The sequence below is a fragment of the Phlebotomus papatasi genome, chromosome 1 (assembly GCF_024763615.1).
Source record: "Phlebotomus papatasi isolate M1 chromosome 1, Ppap_2.1, whole genome shotgun sequence".
Lineage (NCBI taxonomy): Eukaryota > Metazoa > Arthropoda > Insecta > Diptera > Psychodidae > Phlebotomus > Phlebotomus papatasi.
The window spans coordinates 79,989,500-80,014,509 of record NC_077222.1 but is presented as its reverse complement, the minus strand read 5'-3'; the positions used below and the strand labels follow the sequence as shown (position 1 = coordinate 80,014,509).

The window sequence follows — 25,010 nt, the reverse complement described above, 5'->3', positions numbered from 1 at the left end:
ATGCGGATGGCTGTTTTATTTCAAGAGTTTGTTGGTAATTTTCACGTTTAATTAAGTTTGTCTAAAAAAGAAAAATGTTCAAATTTGCAAAGATTTCTTTTAATTTTATCGAGATTCTTTGTCAGTGAACAATGAATTTTTGGAATGTAATTTCTACTACATTTAAAAGATTTAAAACTTTTAAAGGTTTTACTAAATTATTAACTTCGAGAATTAGTTGGTTATTATGCGTTGAAAAACGGTTCATTGCGACGCTAAGACGGCGATGGCCGTACGGGGGGTGAGTTAAAAGAAAGAGATGAAGTAAAATTCTAATTCTAATAAGTATTTTAATGAAGACAATTTTGCTCAAAATAAAATAATAGCCGTACTCACTATGGCGTTGTTATCTCGTAATCTCCGTAATCTGTTATCTTGTTATAATTTTTCATTTATAAAATACATAACGAGATAACGAGATAACGATATTACAAGATAACAGCGCCATAGTGAGTACGGCTAATATTTATTTGATTATTTATTGCAAAGGGGCTGAAAATTTTATTGTGCAGTTCCTCAAACTTTAAAATCCAGAAAAGCGGTTAAAAATTCTTGTTCATTCCTTAATTAGTCTTTTTTCTTTTTTTTTTTATAAAAATTTGATTTTATTTTAAAGATTTTGTTGGAATAAGAGTTACTCCAATTTTTTATGAGCGTCGCATTCGCATCTGAGTATGCATAGTGATTTTTGGTAGATAAAATAAAAGACAAAAAGACAAAATAAAGTAATTTAGCTACTCTATCACACATTTATCGCAAATTTACAAATAAAGGCTTTTTTATTATATTTTTCTTTTTTTGCAAATTTACAGTGATTTACATAAGCTGTGATGTGTAAAATTTAAATGGATCGAGAGTACTGCCATGCCAGTTGAACTTGGAAAAAAAATCCAATTGCTGTTGATGGGTTTCCCAATTATTGAACACAAAGAAGACGTCAAAAACAGTTGATTCTGTGTTTGGAAATCGATCGCAAGAAAGAGAAAGTTTAGTGAGACAAAGAAATGAATTTTCTTCCTCAAACTTGGTCAGGATATCTGAAGAAGGATGGAGGACGACAGGAAGAGGAACGTGATAACATATCCTGGCCATCTTTGGGTGAGAAAAGCCCGTTGGAGTGCCAGAATGAGGAAAAGGTAACGTCCTTGACGCTCAAACTTGAGGATTTGGAGATGGAAACGGTGATTGAGAGCCTGGAGAGGGATCCTGTGAGGTTAGATGGGAAGCAGGATAGTGAATCTGATGAGGAAAGAGACGAGAGCAGCGAACCTAGCAAGGTCACCGAGGAAATTAGGGCGGAACGTCGTCTGCGCAGGAGGCAGGTAAAGCAGCTGAAGAGGGATGAAAAAGTCCTGGCAGAGCGCAGAGAGTCCAAGTACAAACAGGTGAAACTCATAAGGCAGAGTGACCTCGAGAAGTATAAGGATTGCCTCAAGGTAAGGATTTTTTTGGTGATTTTTTTCTGGGAAGTGAATAAATTTTGGATTTTTATTTTTGTTGTCAGGACCAATCGGACAGGGAACGTCCGACATGGTTTAGTCGAGGTTCTAAGGATGCTACTTTCTCACTGGAGGCTTTCATGGCTGAGAAGCCTAAAATCTTGACCTGCCCCAAGGTCACGACAAACATTCCTGGTGAGATTGTGCGTCATCGTGGAAAGAAGCACGAATTTCCCAAGCCAAAGGCTCGCACAATGGCTAAAAGGCGTATCCTTGAGATTCGCCAGGAGAAATCCAGGGAGGAGGCAAAGACAATGGCCAAAAATATGACCAATAATCCGCACAGCAGACGCTATCGCGAGTACTGTGATCATTTCACCGAGGAAGACCTCTGCAGTCGTGTAGAATCCATCCTGCAGGATCTGTTTCGCTTCCAGGATCTAGCATTCCATCGCAGTGAGATCAAGGCAAGAGCCAAGAGACGCTACGTCGTAGGTTTCAAAGAAGCCAATAGAATGCTGGACATTAACAAGGTGAGATCACGGGGGAGGGGCATTGCTTAATGAGCTCATGCGATCAGCTGTTTTTGCGTTTGGTGACCTTGTACGCTTATCGCGTCGATGGGAAAGTTGCGCGCGGAGAGTTTACAGACCTCTCCCTGTGATATTGTTTATCAGAATTGAACCATAAACACTCTGCTTGAGCAGATTCCTTCGTGCTCTTTCACATGAATCCAGCGTGACCTTGACCGTTGTAAGAGAGACAATTTTAAATTTTTATCACAAATCTTTATCCAAATTGTCTTAGGATAGAAATTTGAACACTAAAACCGGTTGTCCATGAGATCATCTAAAAATCACGCGAATTCTTTGTTTCAAAAAATTGGAATCACGTTCTCAGACGTGCTGAGTAATTGAAAATGAGAATTATTTTCCTTTGTATTTTCGTCCATCAATCAAGTTAAATTGATAAGAATGATAACAATTGCAAGAATCGTTTTATAAACAACTCTTTGTTTTGTAAGAAATAAAAATGAAAACATGCACTTATCATCCACTTTCCAAACACATTCTTGATGAAAATATTGATTACGAGGCTATTTTGTGATTCCGCTCAAATACAGTACCTTCCAGTAATGTTAGACGCATTGAAGAGATAAATTTGTGATTAATTGAATTCGTTGAGATTCTTAAACCAATAAAAGCAAATAAATAATGAATAATTTCTAAAAGAAAAAAAAATCATTAAGAAAGCCCGGGAAAACTATCAAACATACACCATAAGTCATTTAATTTAAATTTTCTACATTACACGGATTAAAACCATTTCAACATAATTTATTTATATAGTGCGACTGCTTAAGAAAAGAATTTATCACCCAGGATTCAAATAAGGAAAGATAATTGAGGAAAATATTATCAAAATTGACACGATGTCAAACATTCCATGTTTAATTTCAAGCACAAGCTTTTCATAACTTTCCGCAAAGCGAAAAAAGCGCAATAAAACTGTCGATAACGAATTGGTTCATAACCGATAATTAATTTTTATCCGAAATTTAATTATAAGGGAAGAGCACCAGCGATCGGCAGTGTTCCTCGGATCGTCACGTTATTATCAGATTATCGCACCAATTCAAATGAATTTTTCAAAATTATTATAAACTTTTTACAATTAAACTCTGACAAGAATAAAAAGCATTAGCTTAGATTTATTTTTTAAGATCGATTTTCCGTGAGACACCTGATTAAATTTGTGACGATCCGAGGTACAGAATATATAGTTGCAATCACATCTATTTTTTATTAATTTGTTGTAGAAATTTAAAATTTAAATGCGGAGATATAGTTAAATGAATCACTAATATACCGATTAACAGACACAAAAATACCAAATAGTATTTTGAGGCTCATATTTTCAACTAAAGATCGAGCATGTCTCTTAACATTCCGATCCGTGGTACTCTTCCCTTATTACTCCTTATGTATTTTGAGAAATGTTTTGAGTGATCTACAAATCGGTTCAAATCGATTCAAATCGATTGTGAATCGATAATAAACCGATAAGTAATTTTTGTCCGAATTTCAATTTTATTAATCTTGAAATTGTTTTGAGCAATCTTTCACACGTATATTTCAATATTTTTTCCACGTAGGGGAGACCGGGGAGATTTGGGACACTTTTTCATGTTTTGACTTTGAGACAGAATTTCAAAAAATCACGATAGTGTATTACAATTTTATGCGGTCTATAGGATACTTATGGGTATTGACTTTATAAAAAGTACTCGATAGAACTTGGAAAACTGAGTTTTCTTGGAGAAGATAAAACATTTTACTTGACGCTTTGTCGCAAACCTCCCAGATGTGGGGCAGTATAGGACGCAAAAAAGGATGTTTGGGACGCATTTTTTCTCGCATAATTTGCATTCTTGGAGTATGTTAATTAATTTTAAATACTAGATTAAAAATATTTCTTATAGAAATACAAATGTTTAATCTTTTATGTCATACTTAGAAATTAATATCAATTTTATTCGTACAGTACAGTCATTTATTGTCAATCAATTATTTAGAGTATTTTCTTCTTATTTTCCATTTACTTTTCTTTGCTTTTTTTATTCTAAATATTGCAATCATGATCATCAAATTCCTCAGGCGAGTAGATTTTCTTAACACTTTTAGTTTTGAACTCATTGACGGAATCCTGTTTGATTTTACGACAACTACATGTTACCCGTTTTTTCCTTATTTTTCTGAAAAAAATCTCGTCTAGCCTTTTCTGGAGAACTTGTGAGAGTTGTAGAGGATATTGCTCGAGAAGTTTTTGAGAAAATAATTTTTAACGTGATTGGACAAAGGTCGAATATCCTCTGGAGAAGGAATTATTGATTCTCAAGACATTGACGGTTTGTCTCTGTTGTTAGAGACATCTGATCCACTGGTAAAGTTTGCACAAGAGGGAGATTTCCAGTAGAACCTGGACGTTACTCTTCATTTTGACAATAAAAAATTGCACGCCACCTACAATCTTGTCGAAAATCAACGTCCCATTCATCCCCATTCAGGTGTCCCAAACATCCCCGCGGGTAGTTTTGGTATTTAAAACCTTTAAGTGAAAAACAAAAGCGTATAATCTCTGAAACTTTTATAAAAATATGTTCCTAGATTACACTGCTAGCTAATGAGATAAAAAAAGTTTTGAATATATATCGCTGATATAAAATACAAACAGCAAAACTGAGAAATCAAAAATATACTATTTATATAAATTTAAAAAAAAGTTCATAGAATTAAAACAATAAAACTGAGGATATCCATTCTTTTAGTCAAGATACATCTTAATATTGCCTACGACTGAGTAATTTTTAAATCCCATTTTATTTCAAAAAATTAATGAAAAAATCGCCTTGTCCCACACTACCCCTGTCCCAAACCGCCCCTGTCTCATAATATATGAATATGATGAATATATTTGAGATCTTTACCAATAACAAAATTATTCCTAAGAATCATTTCTTAATCTCTAAATTTTTCGTAAAGGCAGGGGAAAGTACTCTCCCTTCGAACGACTGTTTTCGGAGCGTTGGATTAATTAATGTGTTAATAAAGATGCCTAAATTTTCTATTCCTATATGGAGTCGTAAATAAATTCCAATTTGGAGCTGTTTTAAACTATAATTCTTTAAGAACGAGAGGGTTAAAAAGTGGGGGAAAAAATCACTTTTCCTGATTTTTCAGTACAAAACAATTTGGTTCCAATCGTACTTAGAAGGTTGAGTACCTAATTAAACCCTACTGCAAAGAATTTATTTTTCATGTATATATGACTCTTGAAGTCGAAGAGCCATTTCTTTTCATTAGTTCTTCAAAAAGTAAATTATTAGCTTTTTTTAAGGGAAAAGTTAGCTGAAATTTTAAATGTAGTTCCAATTTTCATTTGAAATTTTGTTTGGAAATTTCTCTTCGTGTTGAATCTAATAATAATTGAATAATGATGGTGGATTTCGTAAGCGAAAGGCTTGCTAAAGACACCAAAAAGAAACTTTTTCTTATCAAATATTACTGGCAAAATGATCAAAGGGGTAGCAAAGCATCTGAGGCCTTGCGAGCTGCTTGAACTCCCGAAAAGGAATTGTACTCTGCCTTTTATTCTTTTTCACAAATTTTTCGATGGCATATCAGATTATCGTTCTTTTTAATTTGTCTATAAATCACCATAAAACCATCTTGAAATTGGAAATTGCTCAGAAAAAAGACTGAGAAAAACTTGGAAATTGAGTACTGTAAAAAATCATTAACATTATAATTACCTAATTGACCAAATCTGGTTAGAATTAGGCTTCTTAACCTTGAATAATTCAGGAAAGCGATTTTTACGGTCGAAGGTGTCGACGACTCAATGCACTAAATACAGTGAGTGTCAATAGTTTGTTGCCTAATGCATGTTTGAGAAATCAAGTGAAAAAAATGATGGAAAAAATTACTTTTTCATTTTTTTCTTTATGCAGATGAGTTCCCTGCAATCCGTAGATATTATTTATATTTTTCATAAAAAATAACTAATTTTATTTTATATCAAAAAAATTGTTTTCCAAAAGTTTGTCATTTTTGAAAAATCAAAAGTTTGTTGCCTCATTGAAAAAATTAATTTAAAATGGTCAAAACATGCAACCAACTTAATGTAAACCAGTTACATTTTGAGTTTATGTCTTTTGAGAGGCAAATGGTTGATTTGTACATTTTTAAAATTGTCAATGGTAAATATTTGTGTATAAGAGTGATGATAAATAACAAGAAATAATCTGTTTTTTGATAATTCATAATTTAGGTTAAAATGGAAAATTACAAAAAGTTAAAAGATGGGAGATTGTCAAAAGATATTATTACCACCAATTTTAACACCAATTTTAACAAATATTGAGCAATAATTTTGCATGACTTTGTGCGAAGCAAAAAAAGAACAATAAAATGTATTGTCATCTCTGTCGGATTACTTTTCCCAAGTAATTGAAGAAATAAAGTTACTAAAAAAAAATCCATTCCCGACAGCAATTCGGATAACAATTGTCCAGGAATAAATCATCTAAAATCACTCAATTTGCGTATGATATGTAATACTATGGTAAGGAATGGGTTAAGTCTGAGGGGGTAAAAACAGTAGATTAGTATCGAGATATTGTCATTTTAGTAGGGTCATCGAAGACCGGAAGTCTATATCTTTTAATGTTTAGAAGCCAGAATAGTGTTTGAAAAAAATTGAATTTATGGAGAGTGCTATCTTTTGGAATTCCAGTAGTTAAAATTGAATGGAAAACGCTCTTTTAAAGTCTTAAAAGCTTTTCTTCAAAGTCTCGCCCCAAAAAAATCCATGCTAAAACCGATTTTAATTTATTTGGGTATATGTGGAAAGCTTTAGGTTTAGAGATTCCCTTAAAAGCTCTTCTAAGACGACATTCTAGTTTTTTTTATAAAGAAAAGTTAATCAAAAACTTCCTAAAAGTCCTTATAAACTTTGTCTATAATTTTGAATATTAGATTTTGTAAAATCTCCTCAGAAAAGATCACAAATCTCTTTTTAATCCAAATCGAGTGACTTTGGGCTTTTTTGAAAAGCTCATAAGATACAATAAGAGACCTTCTCAAGCCAGTAAAAGTGTGTTAATTGGGTGAAAATGCCCTCAAAGTGGGCTAAATTTTAGTTCTCTTGAATTTTTAGTTTCACGCTTTCTCTGATCCTCCCTTCAAAAAGATTGAATTATCCGAATTATCCAAATATGAAATAAAAAGTAACGCCTTTTTATTTTATTTCTAAATTAATTTATTATCGAGACAAGATCCTATCTAAAGTGATAAGACTTTGCATATGCAATCAAAAATGAATTAATAGTGGATTAAATTTTATATGAATCGTGCTTATCTTAATCTAAGTGAAGATTATTTCGTTGTTTTCATGAGATAAACTTTTTATTTATCTTGTAATTAGATAGCAAAGTCATTGCTAAGATAAGAACTTTTGGAAAAATGCAAAATTATCATTTTGCAGGTGAAACTCTTGATCGTGGCAACGGATCTGGAGAGAAGTCCAGGTGAAGGTGGATTAGATGAGGCTGTTTATGCTCTCCGTAAGAGAGTGAGAGAAGCAAATGTGCCCTACGTGTTCGCTCTGACGCGTCGGGCAATCGGAAACATTCTACAAAAGTCACCAGCAGTGAGCTGTGTCGCCGTCCTGGATTACAGTGGGGCCAAGGAAAAGGTGGATGAGCTGCTGCAAGTGGTGGATCAAAAGCGTTCCATGTACAATGAGCTTTGTGCCGAATGGGGCACCATTGACTCCCTGATCTCAATCAATTGAACTCTATCTCTCTCTCTGTCTTTCTGAAAACTGGCCAAAGAATGCTGAACGATGGACAGACACAGTGACACATTCACACAAAAAATAAATTCCGGAGGGGACTCTGTATAAATCACTAATTCCTAGGGGCAATAAAAGCGTATCCCACCACTCATCCCTTAGCATCTAATCTAAGGGATTTGGACTGTGGATTGGACAATCAATGGCTTTTTATTCAGTGGAAAGGGGCAGGTGATTCAATTCTAAATGTGATTAAAAATTTTATTTTGTGGTTTAAAATTATCAAAAAAGCACAAGTTTTCTTTTAGGTGAGATTTATTTTGAGCCTTTTGAGTTTATCAAAAAATTACCCAACTAACATTTTTCTCTGATATCTTTCTTTTTTGTTTCTATTGTGCTTATGAAAATTTAATAAATTTTTGTGTCACAATAAATTTAAAAGTGCAAATTTATTTTTTATTCGATTGCTTTTATTTCTTTTTGTGTAAGGAAAAATCTACTTTCATATTCCATCAGTTTTTAAATAACGCGAATAGTGCACCCAGAAATAATACGATTTGTTTCTCGAGAATAAAGTGCAAGAAATTATTTGTTTTGGTTTGGACATATCTTTTCTATTTCTGTAAAATATTTTTTTATGTGATTTTCGTCGTAGATGATAACTTCTACTGTTAAGGTGTCTACACATTGGGAACAATTTTCGTCAAAAATTGCTTTTTGAAGAAATCATCTAGAATTAATATAGAAAGAAATGTCAACAATCCGTCAGAAATACAATTTTTGGCGAAAACTGCTCCCAATTAGAAGAGGGCTTTGCTGAAAAAAACTGTTCGGTTTTTGACAAAAAAATTGGATTATGAGGAAAGTTTGTCGAATGTAATTTGTTAAAAAAAACTTGTCGTTTTTAAAGAAAATTAGAGATATTTTGCTTCAAATATTTTCCTTTAAAATTCAACCGCTAAACATTCAGAAAAAACAATCTACTTGAAAATTTCTTGAAGTAAATTTTCTTCAATATTGAAATATTTTTCTTCAAAAAAAAGTCTTCAAAAATGAGATTTTTCTTCAAACACTGTTTGAAGTAATTATTGATGACGGTTAAAGCCTTTAACACTTTCCGGACTGTAAGTTAAGGTAGAGACTGTATGGTATCATGTGAGCTAATTTTATTCCACTTTACTTTTTTCAAAGGCCTAGGTTTTCAATAAAGAAAATATGATGAGGAAGACTTTTCGCAATCACAAATCACAAATAAAGTGTATCAAATTTGAATTATAGAGCTCATTATATACTTAATTATCTTTTTAGATAATTATAGAATGAAAATATATAAAAACTTGGATTAAAAAACTAATTAAAATATGTATTTACACTCTCTTTTTTGTGAAAGCTGGGAGTTACTGTCTAAAATGAACAAAGAGAGAAGAAAATCATCTTATACAAACCTTTTTAGCATCTTAGTTGCTTTTTCGTTTCTTTTTGCTTAAAATGTGAGAAAGCATGCTTTTTCCAAATGATGCAGATGGTTTATTCAATTTGAGAAAAAGCATTTCCACCGTTTGGTTCTGAACAATATTAAAAATAATACAGTAGACTCTCTCAAATTCGGGCGTTAGGGACCGAAATGTCACCCGATTTAGAGAGAAAATCGGGCAACAAACTTTTTGAAATGCAGCGATTTTTTGCTCATCTGCATGCACATATTAAGTTTACATACTCATATATATTTTGTAAATTGCATGAAAACCCTTAACGATGCAAATTACATCAAAACTAAGATAAACCATGGCAAATTTAAGGATATTTGCTTCATTCGATGATCATAATCAAACTTGGAAAATGTTAATAAACTTTTTTCGAATTTAACTGCCGCACGAATTAAAAAGTAGCCCGATCTTAAAAGAGCCGAGTTAGCGAGAGTCTACTGTAGTACCAAGGTTTAGACAGCTGTGGACTTAAAAAAAAATCTGGACAAAAAAAATTTGACTTAAAAAAATTAACATTTTAATTACAGTGGGACCTCGATAGAGTCAAGTAATTATTTCCAGGCCTGTTGACTGCATTGGATTTGTTGACTCTATTGGAGTCATTAATAAATTCAAAACGATATTATAAAAATATTTAATAACCCATAAATTCTACACCCTCTGGCCCAAAAAAGTCATATATTTGGGGAAAGGTTGGAGATTTAGGAATGGTTTAATTACTGAAAAATCTGATGAAATTAACGTTATTAAAATTGTTTATCATGCACGTTTTTTTAAACAAGTAAGTTCTTTAAACAGTTCGAATAAATTTAGAAAAAGTTTGTACACTATGTTATACATAGAAAATTTAGCATCCTGTACGTTTTTCTATTTATAATTCGAATTTTTTTTTGTTTGTGCCATCATATTATTCACTTTCAAATTAATGTTGGCTTAAAATTCCTTACATTGCGATCATAGGCTTAATTAGAAAATCTTAATACAAGAGAGAAAATACAAGAGAACTTTCAATGGGTTAAAATGCTTAAAATCACGAAAAGAAAATTATTTTGTTGGAAAGTGATTACACGGTTAATATACGAATTAAGAATTTTATCATATTACCATGTACTTACGTAAATGTTTGTTTCTTGTGATAAAAACGTTGCATTGATACACCAAAACACTGATTTTAATTTCGAAAAAATCATAATAGGGGAGACCGGGGAGGTTTGGGACAGGGGTAGTGTGGGACAAGGCGATTTTTTCAATAAATTTTTGAAATAAATGGGATTTAACCATTACTGTATCGTAGGCAATATTAAGATGTGTCTTGACTAAAAGAATCGATATCCTCAGTTTTATTGTTTTAATTCTATGAACTTTTTTTTAAAAATTGATAAAAATCGTATATTTTGACGTTTCAATTTTCCTCTTTGCATTTTATATCAGCGATATATAATCAAAACCTTTTTATCTCATTAGGTAGCAGTGTAATCTGGGAACATATTTTTATAAAAGTTTCAGAGATTATACGCTCTTGTTTTTTACATAAAGGTTTTAAATACCAAAACTACACGTGGGGATGTTTGGGACACCTGAAAGGGGATGAATGGGATGTTGATTTTCGACAAGATTGTAGGTCGTATGCAATTGTTTATTGTCAAAATGAAGAATATTGCCCAGTTTCTACTGGAAATCTCCCTCTTGTGCAAAGTTTATCAGTGCAGCAGATTTCTCTAACTACAGGGACAATTAAACCATCATTGTCTTGGGAATCAAGAATTCCTTCTCAGAGGATATTCGATCTTTGCCGAATCTAGTTAAAAACTATTTTTTTCGAAAATTTCTCGAACAAGTTCTCCAGAAAAGGCAAGGCGAGAGCTAATTCAGAGAAATAATGAGAAAACAGGTACAATGCAGTTGTCGTAAAATCAAACAGGAATTCATCAATGAGTTCAAAACTAAGAGTTGCAAGAAAATGTACTCGCCTGAGGAATTTGATAATCATGATTGCAATATTTAGAATAAAAAAAGAAAAGAAAGGTAGATGGAAAATAAGAAGAAAATACTTTAAATAATTGATTGACAATAAATTACACTACTGTACAAATTAAATTGATATTAATTTCTAAGTATGAAAAAAAAGATGAAACATTTTTATTTCTATCAGAAATATTTTTAATTTAGTACTTTAAATTAATTAACGTGCTCCAATAATACAAATTATGCGAGAAAAAACGCGCCCCAAACATCCCCTTTTGCGTCCCATACTACCCCACATCGGGGAGGTTTGGGACAAAGCGTCAAGTTAAATGTTTTATCTTCTCCAAGAAAACTCAGTTGTTTTCCAAGTTCTATTGAGTACTTTTTATAAAGCCAATACTCCTAAGTATTTTATAGACCGCATAAAATTGTAATACACTATCGTGATTTTTTGGAATACTGTCTCAAACTCAAAACATGAAAAAGTGTCCCAAACCTCCCCGGTCTCCCCTATTATAAAATCGTATTAGTTCTATAATAAAGGAAAAGTTGACTCTATCGGAGTCCGTAGAGTAAAAAAATAGCTGTTGACTCTATTGGAGATTGACTCTATCGGGGGTTGACTCTATCGAGGTCCCACTGTATTTAATAGCCCAAACGTTTTTAAAATTAGGCCCTTTGACTTTGAATAATTCAAGATGTCGTTTTTTCTAGTGATAGGTGTCGACGTTGATATATACAGCTGGATTACCTCCAAAAACATATCCAAAATGAACGAAATCGCTAGGGACAATTTTGAGAAAAATTAGAAAAACCTCCTTTAGGGGGATTGGGAATGTATAAAAGGGGAGGGGGGAAAACAAAGAAATTAGTTTCGAGATTATGTCATTTTAGGCAGGTCATCGAAGACTGGAAGTCGATATTTCTTACCGTTTGAATTTTATATGGGTCAAAAGACTGAAAAAGTGCAAAAAACAGTTTTTTTTTAATAATTAGCGCTATTATGTTACTTTCCCGATCCATCACCGATTGTGTCCAATGCAGTCGAGTTCAGAATTACAAGACCTATCAAAAAATCCAAATTTAACCAAATCCGTTGAAAATTAGGCCCTCCAGGGTGGTCAAACTTTGGCCTTTAATAAATGAAGCTCACGATTTTTCTGGTGTTAGATGTCGCCATTGATATGTTCACCTGGACTACCTCCAAAACACGTCCATAAATGAATGAAATTGCCAGGGTCAATTGAGATAAGTCGAATAAACACGTTTTTGGAGGGAATGGAAGGGGTGCGGAGTGACTTGGGTACTTGGTGCGCTAAAGAATGGTGACTTGTGGCGGAAGGATTACCAAAGACCAGAATTCGATATCTTTTACCGTTTGGAAACTAGGATAGTAGTGAGAAGTTGTAAAAAATCTGGTATGCGGAAACTGTTCTCTCGTGGAGTTCGAGCAGTTAAAAATTAATTTCTTAGGTACCAAGGGTCCCAAAAGAACCGTAAGATATAAAAAATGAATATGCGAATAACCTTGAATCACTTGTTTTTTGAAATTTTTATGATCGATATATCCTCTATACAATGTGATTTTTTTTGTCAAAATAGAGCATTATGAAGCGATTTACTTCAAAATATCAAATTTAGAAAAAAATGTTTCATAATATATAGGAGGTCTATGGAAAAAAATCTAAAAAGTTGTTATAATGCACGGGCATATAAGTGTCCTTATGCTCTGATTACAAGGTATTTTCTTATAAGGATGAAATGTCTATCTAGGCAATTGTCTAAGGACAGTGACCTCATCATATATGCCAATGACCTTGAATTATACCTTCTTTAGGATTTTTTTTGAGGTCGTCAATAGTTTAATTATTTCTGAATGGTGTCTGCACACTAGGGAAATATATATCCATATTTGTTAATTTTCCTATACACAAGTGTAGACCATTACCTTAAATATGGACATAATAATAGTGCGTAGAGACTATAAGATTTTTCACATCATAAATTCTGATGTTATACGAGTACAAATATAAGTTTGATAAGATACTATTTACATCGAAGTGATAAGGAGTTATTGAAATTACATACAATTTATTTGAAAATACATACATAGAGATTATACAGATCACATTAAAGTGTGTTGGTATCATAAATGTGATTACTAATCACAAAAATTGAGTGGAGAAAATAAGTGATAATTCTCAATTCAATTAAGAAATTGTGTTACAGGTCATGATTAAAATTCGCCAGTTATGTTTAATAACGAAGTATTGTTGGTGATAGTATTATTGCTGGCCATGCTGCGAGTCTTTTGCGCGGCAAGATTAAATTGGATGAGAATGATAAGGTAGGATGTGATAGCTCCTGTAATTGCATAAACAGTGGTCATATCCAGATCAAAAAATCCACAGGCTGTGAAGTTGAGATGGTGATTGAGTAGCTTCAGGGACAAATGGTTGACGATGTGATAGAAATGATTTTCATCCACTACATTTGCAATCTTATGCAGATGTACTCCACTTTTCTGGGCATCTGTCTTGGTCTTCCAGCTCACGTAAATAACACTGATGCACTTGCAAGCAGTGAGAGCGATGAAGATGCAGGAAATCCACAAGCTTTCAGCATTCCGGAAGAGGATGGGAATTTTCTGACCAACGAGGCCACAGTACAAGAAGTAGAATTGAGCAGTAATGCTCATGAAGCCATACGCCATGGTGATTAACATCTGGAAACCAAACATTTTGTTCACCAATTTTCCAATTTCGCATACCTCATCGTGTAGGCGGCAGATTAGAATAAGCTTTTTGTCCATCTTATCACCCACGGAGAAGTTCTTCTCATTCATGGTGAAGGCTAAGAGAGTATCTCGAATGGTAGTGGGTTGAGGAGCGGGATGAACTTGTATCGGAGGCTGTGGGAAAGGTGCTTGGGGGATTTTTTCTGGGGTAATACGCCCCTTTGCCAAGATCTCTCTATCCAGATACCCCACAACTTCCACACCACGTGCAGTTTTTTCAGCACTTCGAGCTGTCTTGTCTGCATATTCAGCTTAATCTCAAGGAAAACCTCCTGGGTGCGCATAAAATACTCATTGATGGCCAGGAATTGTTGTCTGACCATGCATACTAGTGCAATGTACCACACTCTAGCCACACTGTTGGTCATCAGGGGCAGAGCAGTGAGAAACCAGGTCAGAGATGACACAATGGCTTCCTCAGAGAGTTCAAAGAGGAAATAGTTAAATGAGATAAGGATCACTTCACAGGCTAGAGCTACAATCAAAACCACATTGATCACCAAAGAAACTCTTCCGTATCCAAGAGGAATATTCTCCTTCCTCAGCTTATCATCCACTATCTGCATACGTTCCATGCATTGAACCAAATCCCTCTGATTGACCATCATTGACACAATATCCGCTACCATAAGTGCTGGTTCCATGTATATAATAAAAACCCCAATCACGATGGTCAGTGTATTATTTTGCGATCCACCCATGTCCAGGGATGAGCTCCATGTAGCATAATGGTACAAGAGGGTGTGATTGAGTAAGATAACACAGCACCAAATATTCGCCACAATCGACGGTTTCAATTTTTTCTCCCGAAAGAAATGACCCACCGAGTAGGGCATAATCCCCATAAACCGAGAGATGTAGAAGAGAAATCCCAGAGATGCAAATATTGTGCGACTTTTGCGTGTTCCCGACATTTTCTCCATGATTACAAGGTGAGACGGTAACTGAATCACCCCAGTTAATTATCACATGAATGGGGCTGTGCTCACCAATTAATCGATTTCAATCAAGTTAATTGACATAATTTATTCATGCTATTTCTTTAGGGCGAGAAATACCCGAGAACAGTCCGTGAAAGTATCAGAATTTCCATTTAATTTATTTTTGTTCTTCCTCGTTCTTTGTTCGATTTGCGCATTTTCCGTTTATTTGTTAACCAAATAGTTAGCCCAAATGGTTAGAGATATCCACTTCGTTATTTCGATGACCCTATAACACTTGATAGACCTTGACATCAGCTAAATTCCAAGCAACTATAATATTCCAAAGAGATACTTATTTTAAAATTACTGTTTTTTAACGTTTGGTAACATAGGTAACATCATCCTGATAAAAAACCTCAAAAACTAATATGTTGTAATACGATGGTCTTTATTTAAGGTAAGTTCTGCTTAACTTAGACTTTGGAAATATTTTTACTAGATTTTTTTTTATTTAGAGGTAGTTTTTACAACTTAAACTTTAGACTTCAATTTTTTTTGTAATATAAATTTTTCAGTATGTGGAGGCCTTAAAAAGTTGAAGACAGTTTAAATTATTTAAAATTAAATTACATTGCAAATCTTGTAAAAAATATTTAACTCTTCATAGCAAAAAAATAATAGTTTTTAATATACTTTCTTACTAAAACAAAAGCTTAACACAGTTATTATTAAATTTTGTGTTGGCGAAAGATATTAATTTATTTTATCACTTTTACGTGAGAGAGATTATTGTAAATTCTCTACTGTGCATTAATATTTCTTTACACTTAGATAGGGGAGAGCCTGTGTGTTTAAGACGCTGTGGATTATTCTTTGCATTAAATTAGATTAGTATAAGATGGGGTAATTCGGAATCATGTCTATTTTGGAATTTTGAGAATTTCTCATTGTTTTAGACGGTCTAACGGCGTTATCGCACTTGCACATTAAAATTTTAATGTGATTCACATTAATTGTCTCTTGTGAGCGTCCAAATATGTTATTTGTGTCTTTGAGTCACTTAATATTTGAGGGTTTTCTATGGACTTGGCCTGCAAAAATAAGTTTAAATTTATCTAATGCATAAATATTTTTCACATTAAAAAATTAAAGAGAAAATCGCATTAATTTTTCGCATTAATATTATGAATCAATTTATATCAAATTTTGCGGGCCAAGTCTACCTTTTTATCAACAAATAGATCAAATTTTGAATATAAAATGATTCAAACACACAAATTACACATTTGGACTCTCACCAGCGACAATTAATGTGAATCATATTAAAATTTTAATGTGCAAGTGTGATAACACAGTAAGACAAAAAGAAAACCACTAAGAAATATAAGACTTTACATTTGAGAATACTTCTTCGTTGGTTGTTTTTTTTCATTTTGCCATCTAAAACTCTTATGAAATATCAAATTTCTAAATTTATATGATTCCAAATAATCCCCATATTACCTTATATATTTTTTTATTTGACTATATAAGTGCTCGAATTTTGTTTAAGCCTTAAAACGAAAGTCTCAGAGATATCCGACAGAAAATTTATATAGACGAATTGTCGCTAAATAATATAGCGCAGAAAAGAGAATTTTTAATTCTTTTTTTGGATTTTTAAAATCCCTGTTTAAATTCCAGAAAAATACAAGTATATTACATGACTTATGAAGATAGGAGAATGTAGGCAGCCTTCGCACATTTTTTCGTTATTCATATTCAGGACTTTTTTCTGGCTAAACTGTAAAATGGGCAGTGAATTGCACTACACCAAAAAGTTCTCTGATCTTTTAGGTTTTTATGCATGCCTAGTTCACTATCACAGAATTGTTGGTTTTTCTTGGACAGGGAAATGAAAAAAATATGACGACTTGTGCGATTCTTGCCCCCGGTGACAGCGTTCACACGATGGGGGGTTGGTCTCGAAATAAATTTTATCTACAATTAAAAATTATTTTCTGATTGTTATACTGTACCCCCGTGAATCCGCGGAAACTATCACTGCACTAAAAGAAGATCTTTAAAACACCTTTTTTCACATTTTCTGGAGCACTGTTTTTTCTTCCAAATGAATATCGCAAAAACGACTATGAACATGTTCACACGGTTCACATTGTCAATAATAACCGTCGTCTCATGGAGATGGGAAAGAGACAATACTATACGCCTGTCGAAGAGGAAATGACCACGAATGTCTCACTATAGCTTATGAGGCTTTAGTGAGGTTATGATTTTCAAGCATGGAGTTGTCTGATGGATGTGCGAACGCTCACACATTCAGTGTTTGAAACCACATACAGTGTAGTACTTGCGAATTTTCCGCCACCGTGAAAATAATTTCCCTCCGATGTTAAAAATTATTACGTAAATATCATATCAAGTATACCCTTCATCCACCGTGTAAGTGATTTTTTTTAGAAATGAGTTGAACTATGAGAAATCAAATGAAATGTGCGCCATCAAAATACCCATTTTGGGCCAATTTTCTATTTGTCATCCTAGCACCTGGGAAAGAAGGACTTGGCAGTCTATTTTTACAATGAAGATAAGGTTCTTAAATACTTAACTTTATGGCTAAGAAATGCGAAATCAACTCTTTGCAAACAAAGAGAAAATTCGCATCATTCGAAAGCTCACACGTGCGAAGCCTACTTACATTCCCCTATAGTGCATTTGTTCCTAAGTTTACGAACTTAGATTAGTTCAATAGAATTGAAGCCATTTTAATTTAAGTCAATAAAAAAATGAAAAAAATAGTTTTGGCTGCATTATGGATTACTAAACAAATTGTTATAAAACATAAACATAAGGGGTGTCCACGATAAGTTTGTACCTAAGGAAAATGTCTTACCGTGCACTAGGATTTTTTCAATTTGTAAATTCAATTTAATTTTCAGATGAATTAGGATAAATATGGTTGCTCAATTAAATTTGAATTCAGCAAATTAAAATGAAAATTGCTCATTAATTTCAATTTTATTGCAATTAAACAAGTATCCTTTTGAACCAAATTGTTCTTATTAAATATATTCACTCGTAATTAATTATTATTTATGGCAAAATAATAAAAGTACAGTGATTAGTGATAAACTTGTACGTGAGTGAAGCTTCAGTATCGGGAGTAATATTGTTGAGTTCCTCCAAAGCAATTCGAAGGAAATTGTTGTGTCAAGAAATCGAGCAGTTGGAATTACTTCATACTGATTTTCAACAAGACTGTATGAGGTCTTTTCATGAGCTCCCTTGCCTACAACCCTTTTTTCTGGCTTTGAGGATTCTTTTACATAAGATAAGTGACTTATAAGAAATTTTTTTAAGTACTATCACACATTTTCCGGAGACATTCACAATCAAAAATCTCGCGGCACTATTTAAAATTGAGCAAATTTCTTGCAAAATGTGCCCTGACTGTGAGAATTTTCAAGTAAATTTTAGAAATCTTATAATGTTCAGTTGAATTTAGGGAAAACTGGGGCACCACCAAACACGGAATACCACCAAACACTGTGATATTTTAATCAGGTATTCGACTTTAGAAGACAAGACTTACAGAAATTTTTAGGCATTATAGGGATGCTTGTCCACTGAAGAAATGGTCGAGATAGTCCAAGTAGTTTAGAAATAAAAATTAGTGTTTGGTGCTACCCCGTGTTTGGTGGTGCCCCAGTGTCCCTTAATATTAAAATGTGAAAAATAATAGTGTGATAGCACCGTAAGGCTTATGAACCCCCAGCCAAATTGAACTGAATCAAAATTACAACATAGACAAGAATGGCCCCACTGAAGGTGCCAATGGTACTCATGTCCAGAAGGAAAAATCCAATAACAGGAAACTCCAGGCGTTGCTGCCAAATCTGAACAGAAAGTTGATTAATAAACCTGTAGCAAGGCACTTCATCAACGGCAATGGCAATTTGATGCAAATAGGATCCTGTTAACTGTGCCTGTTGCTTCACTTGAGATGCTGACCAGATCACGTAGAATACTTTCCACAGCCCAAAAAGGACATAGTAGATGGATAAAATCATATTGTCGGCAGCTCGAAAGAGTGGTGGTACTTGTTGGTTGAGAGCAGCTAGATAGATAAAATACATCTGGGTAACTGAAAGGAGCAGAGTGAAGAGCATGGCCAAAAGATTCTCAAGGTGAAAGATGTGATTGATACTGTGAGAGATTTTTCCCAGTTCTGCATGCAAGTGACACAGACGCATCAACTTCTGCCCCAGGGAATCATCAAATATTGGCTCTTTTGTCCATTTTCTTGCTGGAAATTCAGCTTGAGCCTCCAGATTTACCCCAGTAGTGTCCAGAATTTCATTAGTTATGCCTAAATACAATTCGGAAATGTTCATGAGCGCAATGAACCACACTCTGGCCAGAGATGTGATAGTTATTGGTACAAAAAGCCACAACCATGTGAAGATCTTCTTCAAAGAAGTAACACCATCTTCAGCTTGATAAGTTGACGTTGTTTCGTAGTATATCATCATAACCATTTCCCCTCCAATTAGTATGAAAACAAGGATCATTAATTTGCGGGATAAGCTGGTGTAATTTATTTGTCCACCTTCAGCAATAAGACTCTTCTCGACATCTTGAAAGCGACGCATTACCGAAGTTATATTACGTTGATTGCAGATATTCGTCAGGACAATAATGATCATGGTGAGTGGTTCTGAATAAACGATTACCTTGAAAAGAATAAACGTCTTTATACTGCATGAAATCTCCAATAAGTCTGTCTTGGAATCACTAGGGGAAAGTACTCTCCCTTCGGACGTTCATGCCTTCGAATAATGTGAATTTCTTTTAATTTTCCTAAAAGATTTCCACATGATTGTCACATAATTATCAATAATTGATAAAAAGCTAACTAATATTTAATAGAAATGTTTAAGTCTCTTAGGAAAACTTTAAGAAAATTCACATTATTTGAAGGTAGGAAGGTTCAAAGGGAGAGTACTTTCCCCTAATATGGCCTTAAATTTTGATTGACATTTGCCCTTATCATTAATACATGTTATCGATATCCCAAAAATGTTTGGGTTAATTTAATTTTCAGATACAGATTATTCTCAATGGTTTCAAATGGTTTTTTTTAACGATTTCTCAAATGGGATCTTGGTTAAGATAAAAAGTATAATTCGGTTTCAATCGATTGTGGAACGACAGTCAATTTTTATCAATGTCAGAAATTTGGTTGCATTACTTTTCATTTATGAAAAAATCATTTATGAACCAGTAAACACTGATATAGGGTAAAGTGGTATAAGTTGGACAGTGGTACAAGTTGGACAATGGTACAATTTGGACAGGGCTTTTTGTCTTGATAAATTTAGTACTTCATTTTTATTTGTATATTTTTAATGCTTTAATTTTATAATTTGGTTCCTTGTGCTTTAAAACAAATTTTGTACTATTTTTATCAAGAAAAAAGCCATGTCCAACTTGTACGGCCGAATTGTCCAACTTGTAAAACTAATTCCAAATTATACACTTTACCCTAATTACAAAATTGAAAAGTTTTTTATGGAAAATTTGAAAATGTAAGTAAAATTATTTTTTCAATTAGTTGGAGAGCTAAACAACTTTTTAAATAAGTAGTTCTAGATGATTTTGGATTAGTGATAACTTGGACCCCATCTAACACTTTTGAAAAATGAAAATTTTATTCAATCTCCGAAGAAAACTGTGAATTTTAATAAAATGTTGCTTATCTATTATAGGTTCGTATATAGGCTATAAATTAAGGCAAATATGGATGCTGAAAAACAAAATAATTTTCTAGGAATTTAAAAAATTCTATCAGAAATTTATTTCGTTATTAATCAAAGACGCGGAATTCATTTATTAATTCGAAGACTGATATAAAAAACAAATGTAAAAACTCAATTTATGTAACAAAAACATTAAGGCGTTATCCTGAATTACAAGGGAAAGAAAATTTAATTTTTTTCAAAAATAAATCGAAGGATAAACAATCCAAGAATATACCATAAAAATTTTAAGAACCAATTCAAAGTATTTTGAAAGATAAAAGTTTTTGAAGTTCAGAGCAGATTTGCAAGAGATCAGGCGAACATCAAAAACTTTTAAGTGCATTTTCTTCACTTTTAATTTTTGCAATTTCTTCAAATTGGCGGAAAGATTAAGAAAAACTTATTGACCTAATAAGTTAAGAAAGAACTTAAAATAATTGTTCCCATTCTCCTTCAAAACCATTTTTTCTTGGATTGCTGGAAAATGCATCGTGCGATTATTTTTTCATTTTTGGATATGGTTTAAAAATTACCCAGGTGGAGAATTCGTTCTTATACGAAAATCCCGTTCAATCATTCCTAAGAATGGTTTTTCAACGTCAAAGGTTAAAGGCTCTAGAGAGCATATTTCTCAACCAAATGGGATCATGTTTGGTTTTTTGTTGGAAAGGAAAGGTGTTGGAATTCCTGACAATCCAATCTTGACCTGATTCCAATCGGTTGTGAACCGCTAATGAACCAGTTCATAATCAAAAAGTAATTTTTATCCGAAATTCAATTATGTTGCCCTAATACGGGCTTCAGACCTGAGACTTTGCCATATGGCTTAACTGCTCTAATTTTTCCAGAATTAGATTTTTTTTTGAAAAATGTGACTTAGGATTGGATTATTAAGGACAAAACACCTATTAAATTCTGAAAAAGTAATAAAATTAGTTGGTATTTAGGATTTTGAGACTGCCGGGAACTGGGCTAAACCTCTAGTCCGAAGACCGCTTAAGGCATTCTGGGCAATGTTTTGAGTGATCTATAAATCGTGAAAGTGATTGAACAGACTTCGCTTCGCTTGGTACGTAGGGTAACGTGTGGTATTTCTGGACAAGATGCTTTGCAGGACATAATATGGGTATTTTGGGACACATAAAAAATCCTACAAATATTTGTTTTCTAATTATTATTAAGTTCTATATGAAATTTTAAGCTCTTTACGTATCAGACAAACATAAAACTTCTGAAACTTTATTTAATTTAAAGTGTGAAATACGCATGAATTGTGAGTATCACATTCCACTTTTTATAAAACCTTCAGTGTGGTCAATTTTGCAGATGTTAACATAAACAGTGCTGAGCTTTTTTCGAGTTAAGCCACTTTACAAATAAAATTTGTGGAGTTTAGAGCTTCTACTTAAAGGTAAATAGTCAGGATCAGTGAAATTTATTTGCTTAATAGCGATTTTTGTCTGTCCCGAAATACCCAATTGCCCCGAAATACACCATTCTTACTTCTTTGCATTTTTTGCTATATTGAATAAAAAATTATGCATTTTTCAACATTTTTCGGTAAGAATCTTATTCTGGATAGAATAAGGAACATAAATATTTGTATCAACAAAGAAAAAAATAATTTGAGAAGTCATTAGGCTGTTTGAAATTTGAAAGTGCTAAAAAGTGTCCCGAAATACCACACGTTACCCTAATCCCACTGATCTTGATCAGTGGCAAAGACAATCAGAGCCAGTGTCCCCATAGCTCAGTTGGTAGAGTATTCGCCTAGACAGCGAAAGGCCCCCAGTTCAAGCCTGGGGTGGAAGCAGGAATTTTTTTCCTGTCTCTATTTGGTTTAAATTTTTGGGTTGCGATGGGAATCACTTGTTCTGATTGTCGTTCTCTGTGCACAAACACAAAATTTCTTGGGATTACATACCAAGAAAACAGAAGTCTGTTCAATCACTTTCACAATAAATGAATTTTCTATGGAAAACATGGGCTGCTGGTTAAATTGTATGCATGGTACCGTTTCTCAAGGCTCTTAGTGAGTCGAAAACGAGTTGAAGTGCACATGGCAATCGGTTGAGATTTATAAATCGGGTCAAATTGTTTGTGAACCGATAATGATCCGGCTATGAACTAATAGTTTTTGTCTGAAAATCAATTGACTATTTTGTGGGAACTTTTGAGTAATTTATTAATCAGTTCATATCGGTTGAGGACCGGTAAACGGTAAATGATGCGAAAGGATTTGTAAGGTATAGCATCTAAATCACGAGTTTGAGCACTTCAAAAAGCCTGAGACGCTTTGCCGCCCCCTTAAATTAAGTTAAATGTTTCAGAGATTTTTTACCCTGAATAATAATCTTATGCCTTTCAAGTTGAAGTTCTTATGGCTCCGGCACACCATTTAGACCAAGAAAATTTCATAAAATCGAAATTCAGGCCCCTTTTATTCCCAAACTTTTTGCAAAAGTCCATCCCATTCTTTCGCACTCTTCTTCTTCTTTTAAGCATCACACAAAATTCAATTTAGTTCGACCTAATTTTGAGAGCGAAAGGGTAAGAGAAACTTATGCGAAACGTTTGAGTATGTAAGGGAAAGTTAATTTTGATTTCATGAAATTATCTTGATCTAAAAGGTGTGCCTGAGCCATTATGGCTCCGGCACACCTTTTAGGTCAGGAAAATTTCATGAAGTCGAAATTCCAAACCCTTTCTTTCTCACATGTTTTACATATGACTATCTCATTTTTTCGCATACCAAATTCGATTAAGCTGAATTCAATTTAGAGTGATGTTTAAGAGAAGAAGAAGAGTGCGGGAGAATGAGATAGACATTATGCAAAACATGTGAGAAAGAAAGAGATCCGAAATTCGACTTCATGAAATTTTCTTGATCTAAAAGGTGTGCCGGAGCCATTAGGACCTAAATTCAATTTTAATTATATACTTACCACGTAAATCGAGAAGGTAAGAGAAGGATAAGTTTCCTTGACGTTATTCGTTGCAGAGAATGAGTAACGATGGAATTGCACACCACATACAATAACTGTGCAGAGGCTCACCAGGGATGAGAATATGGAACATTTAAATTCTTTACGACGATAGAAGGCAATCAGGTCAAAAGGTATTATTCCAAATAACTTTGTAGCATAGAAAGCTGATTTTAGAACGTTTTGAAGAGCATTTTTGGGTGGATCAATTGTTCCAATTGGAGACACTTCGATCACTTTCACTTGGCGTCCTTTAATCTTTGCTTCTCTAACTCGCACCATATTCACGTATGAACTGAATTTTTATGGAATACAAATGATATTTTGATGCATTTCCTTGCGCATTTATCCTTTGCTCAGGTACATTTAATTAGAGACGATAAGGATCTTCAATGCATAGTGAATTGAAACACATTTAACTATTTTAATAAGCTTCTTTAATAATCATTGCAAATGTTGTTGTATAATAAATTGATTTTTTTAAATATATTTTCTCATCTATTTGTTTTTCTTTTTTTAAGTTCATGTGACTGTTTATTTTCTTGTTCTAATAATTCACCATTTATTTATCACCTATATCTCTTGAATTATTTCTTTTTTTTTCGTGTAAACTCTCTATAAATTTTCTTCTGCACACTTTTCATAATTTTTCCAGTGTAAGTTTTTAGCTGTAATTTCTTTTGAATGTGATTTATGTTGATTAGAATTATTTTTAACAATGCTTTAATTTATTTATTTCTCATATTTTCTCAGTGTGGATTATTTTCTGACTATTTTTTTTTTTACTTCGTTAAGGACTATGTTTTTTTCTGGAGTATTTTCTTGAATTCTGACACACACAATAAGACGTTAAATTATGAAATATCTTCATCTTGATTTTTCAGCTCGATCATTTTCCTTTTTTTTCTTTCAATGCACAATAACACTGATATTTTTTTTCTTCCTTTCACAGCACCTAAATAGTGCTTTTTATTTTTTTCCTAAGTGCTTTTATATTCACTTTTTTTTCTAAAAATCATAAATCTCTTGTCTGATTCTTGGTCGAGGAAACACAATAAGCTTTCAACATATTCATCTTACTTTTCACATAGATTTTTTTTTAATAAAGAATAATTTGATTTTTTTTAAATACAGGTAATATAATAATCTTAAATACAATATTAATTTTTCTTTCTTAATAAAAGTGATCTCGAATAAATAAAGCATTTAATAATGATTTTT

The 25,010-nt window shown here is 33.1% G+C and overlaps 3 protein-coding genes across 3 annotated transcripts; 1 reads left to right on the top strand and 2 right to left on the bottom strand.

Moving 5' to 3' along the window:
• Positions 1 to 949: 949 nt before the first annotated feature.
• Positions 950 to 8,280, top strand: LOC129810287 (uncharacterized). The gene is made up of 3 exons (XM_055860656.1): positions 950 to 1,475; positions 1,544 to 2,011; positions 7,524 to 8,280. The coding sequence occupies exons 1-3, from the start codon at positions 1,044 to 1,046 to the stop codon at positions 7,830 to 7,832; spliced, it is 1,209 nt and encodes a 402-aa protein (XP_055716631.1). The 5' UTR covers positions 950 to 1,043; the 3' UTR covers positions 7,833 to 8,280.
• A 5,240-nt stretch (positions 8,281 to 13,520) lies between these two features.
• Positions 13,521 to 14,994, bottom strand: LOC129806593 (gustatory receptor for bitter taste 66a-like). Its single transcript, XM_055855338.1, is given in 2 exon segments — positions 13,521 to 14,318; positions 14,321 to 14,994. Coding segments are annotated over 2 exon segments (1,395 nt in total). The 5' UTR covers positions 14,918 to 14,994.
• A 3,771-nt stretch (positions 14,995 to 18,765) lies between these two features.
• LOC129806524 (gustatory receptor for bitter taste 66a-like) lies at positions 18,766 to 19,710 on the bottom strand. The gene has a single exon (XM_055855212.1). It carries the CDS (start codon positions 19,708 to 19,710, stop codon positions 18,766 to 18,768), a length of 945 nt encoding a protein of 314 aa, XP_055711187.1.
• Positions 19,711 to 25,010: the final 5,300 nt, after the last annotated feature.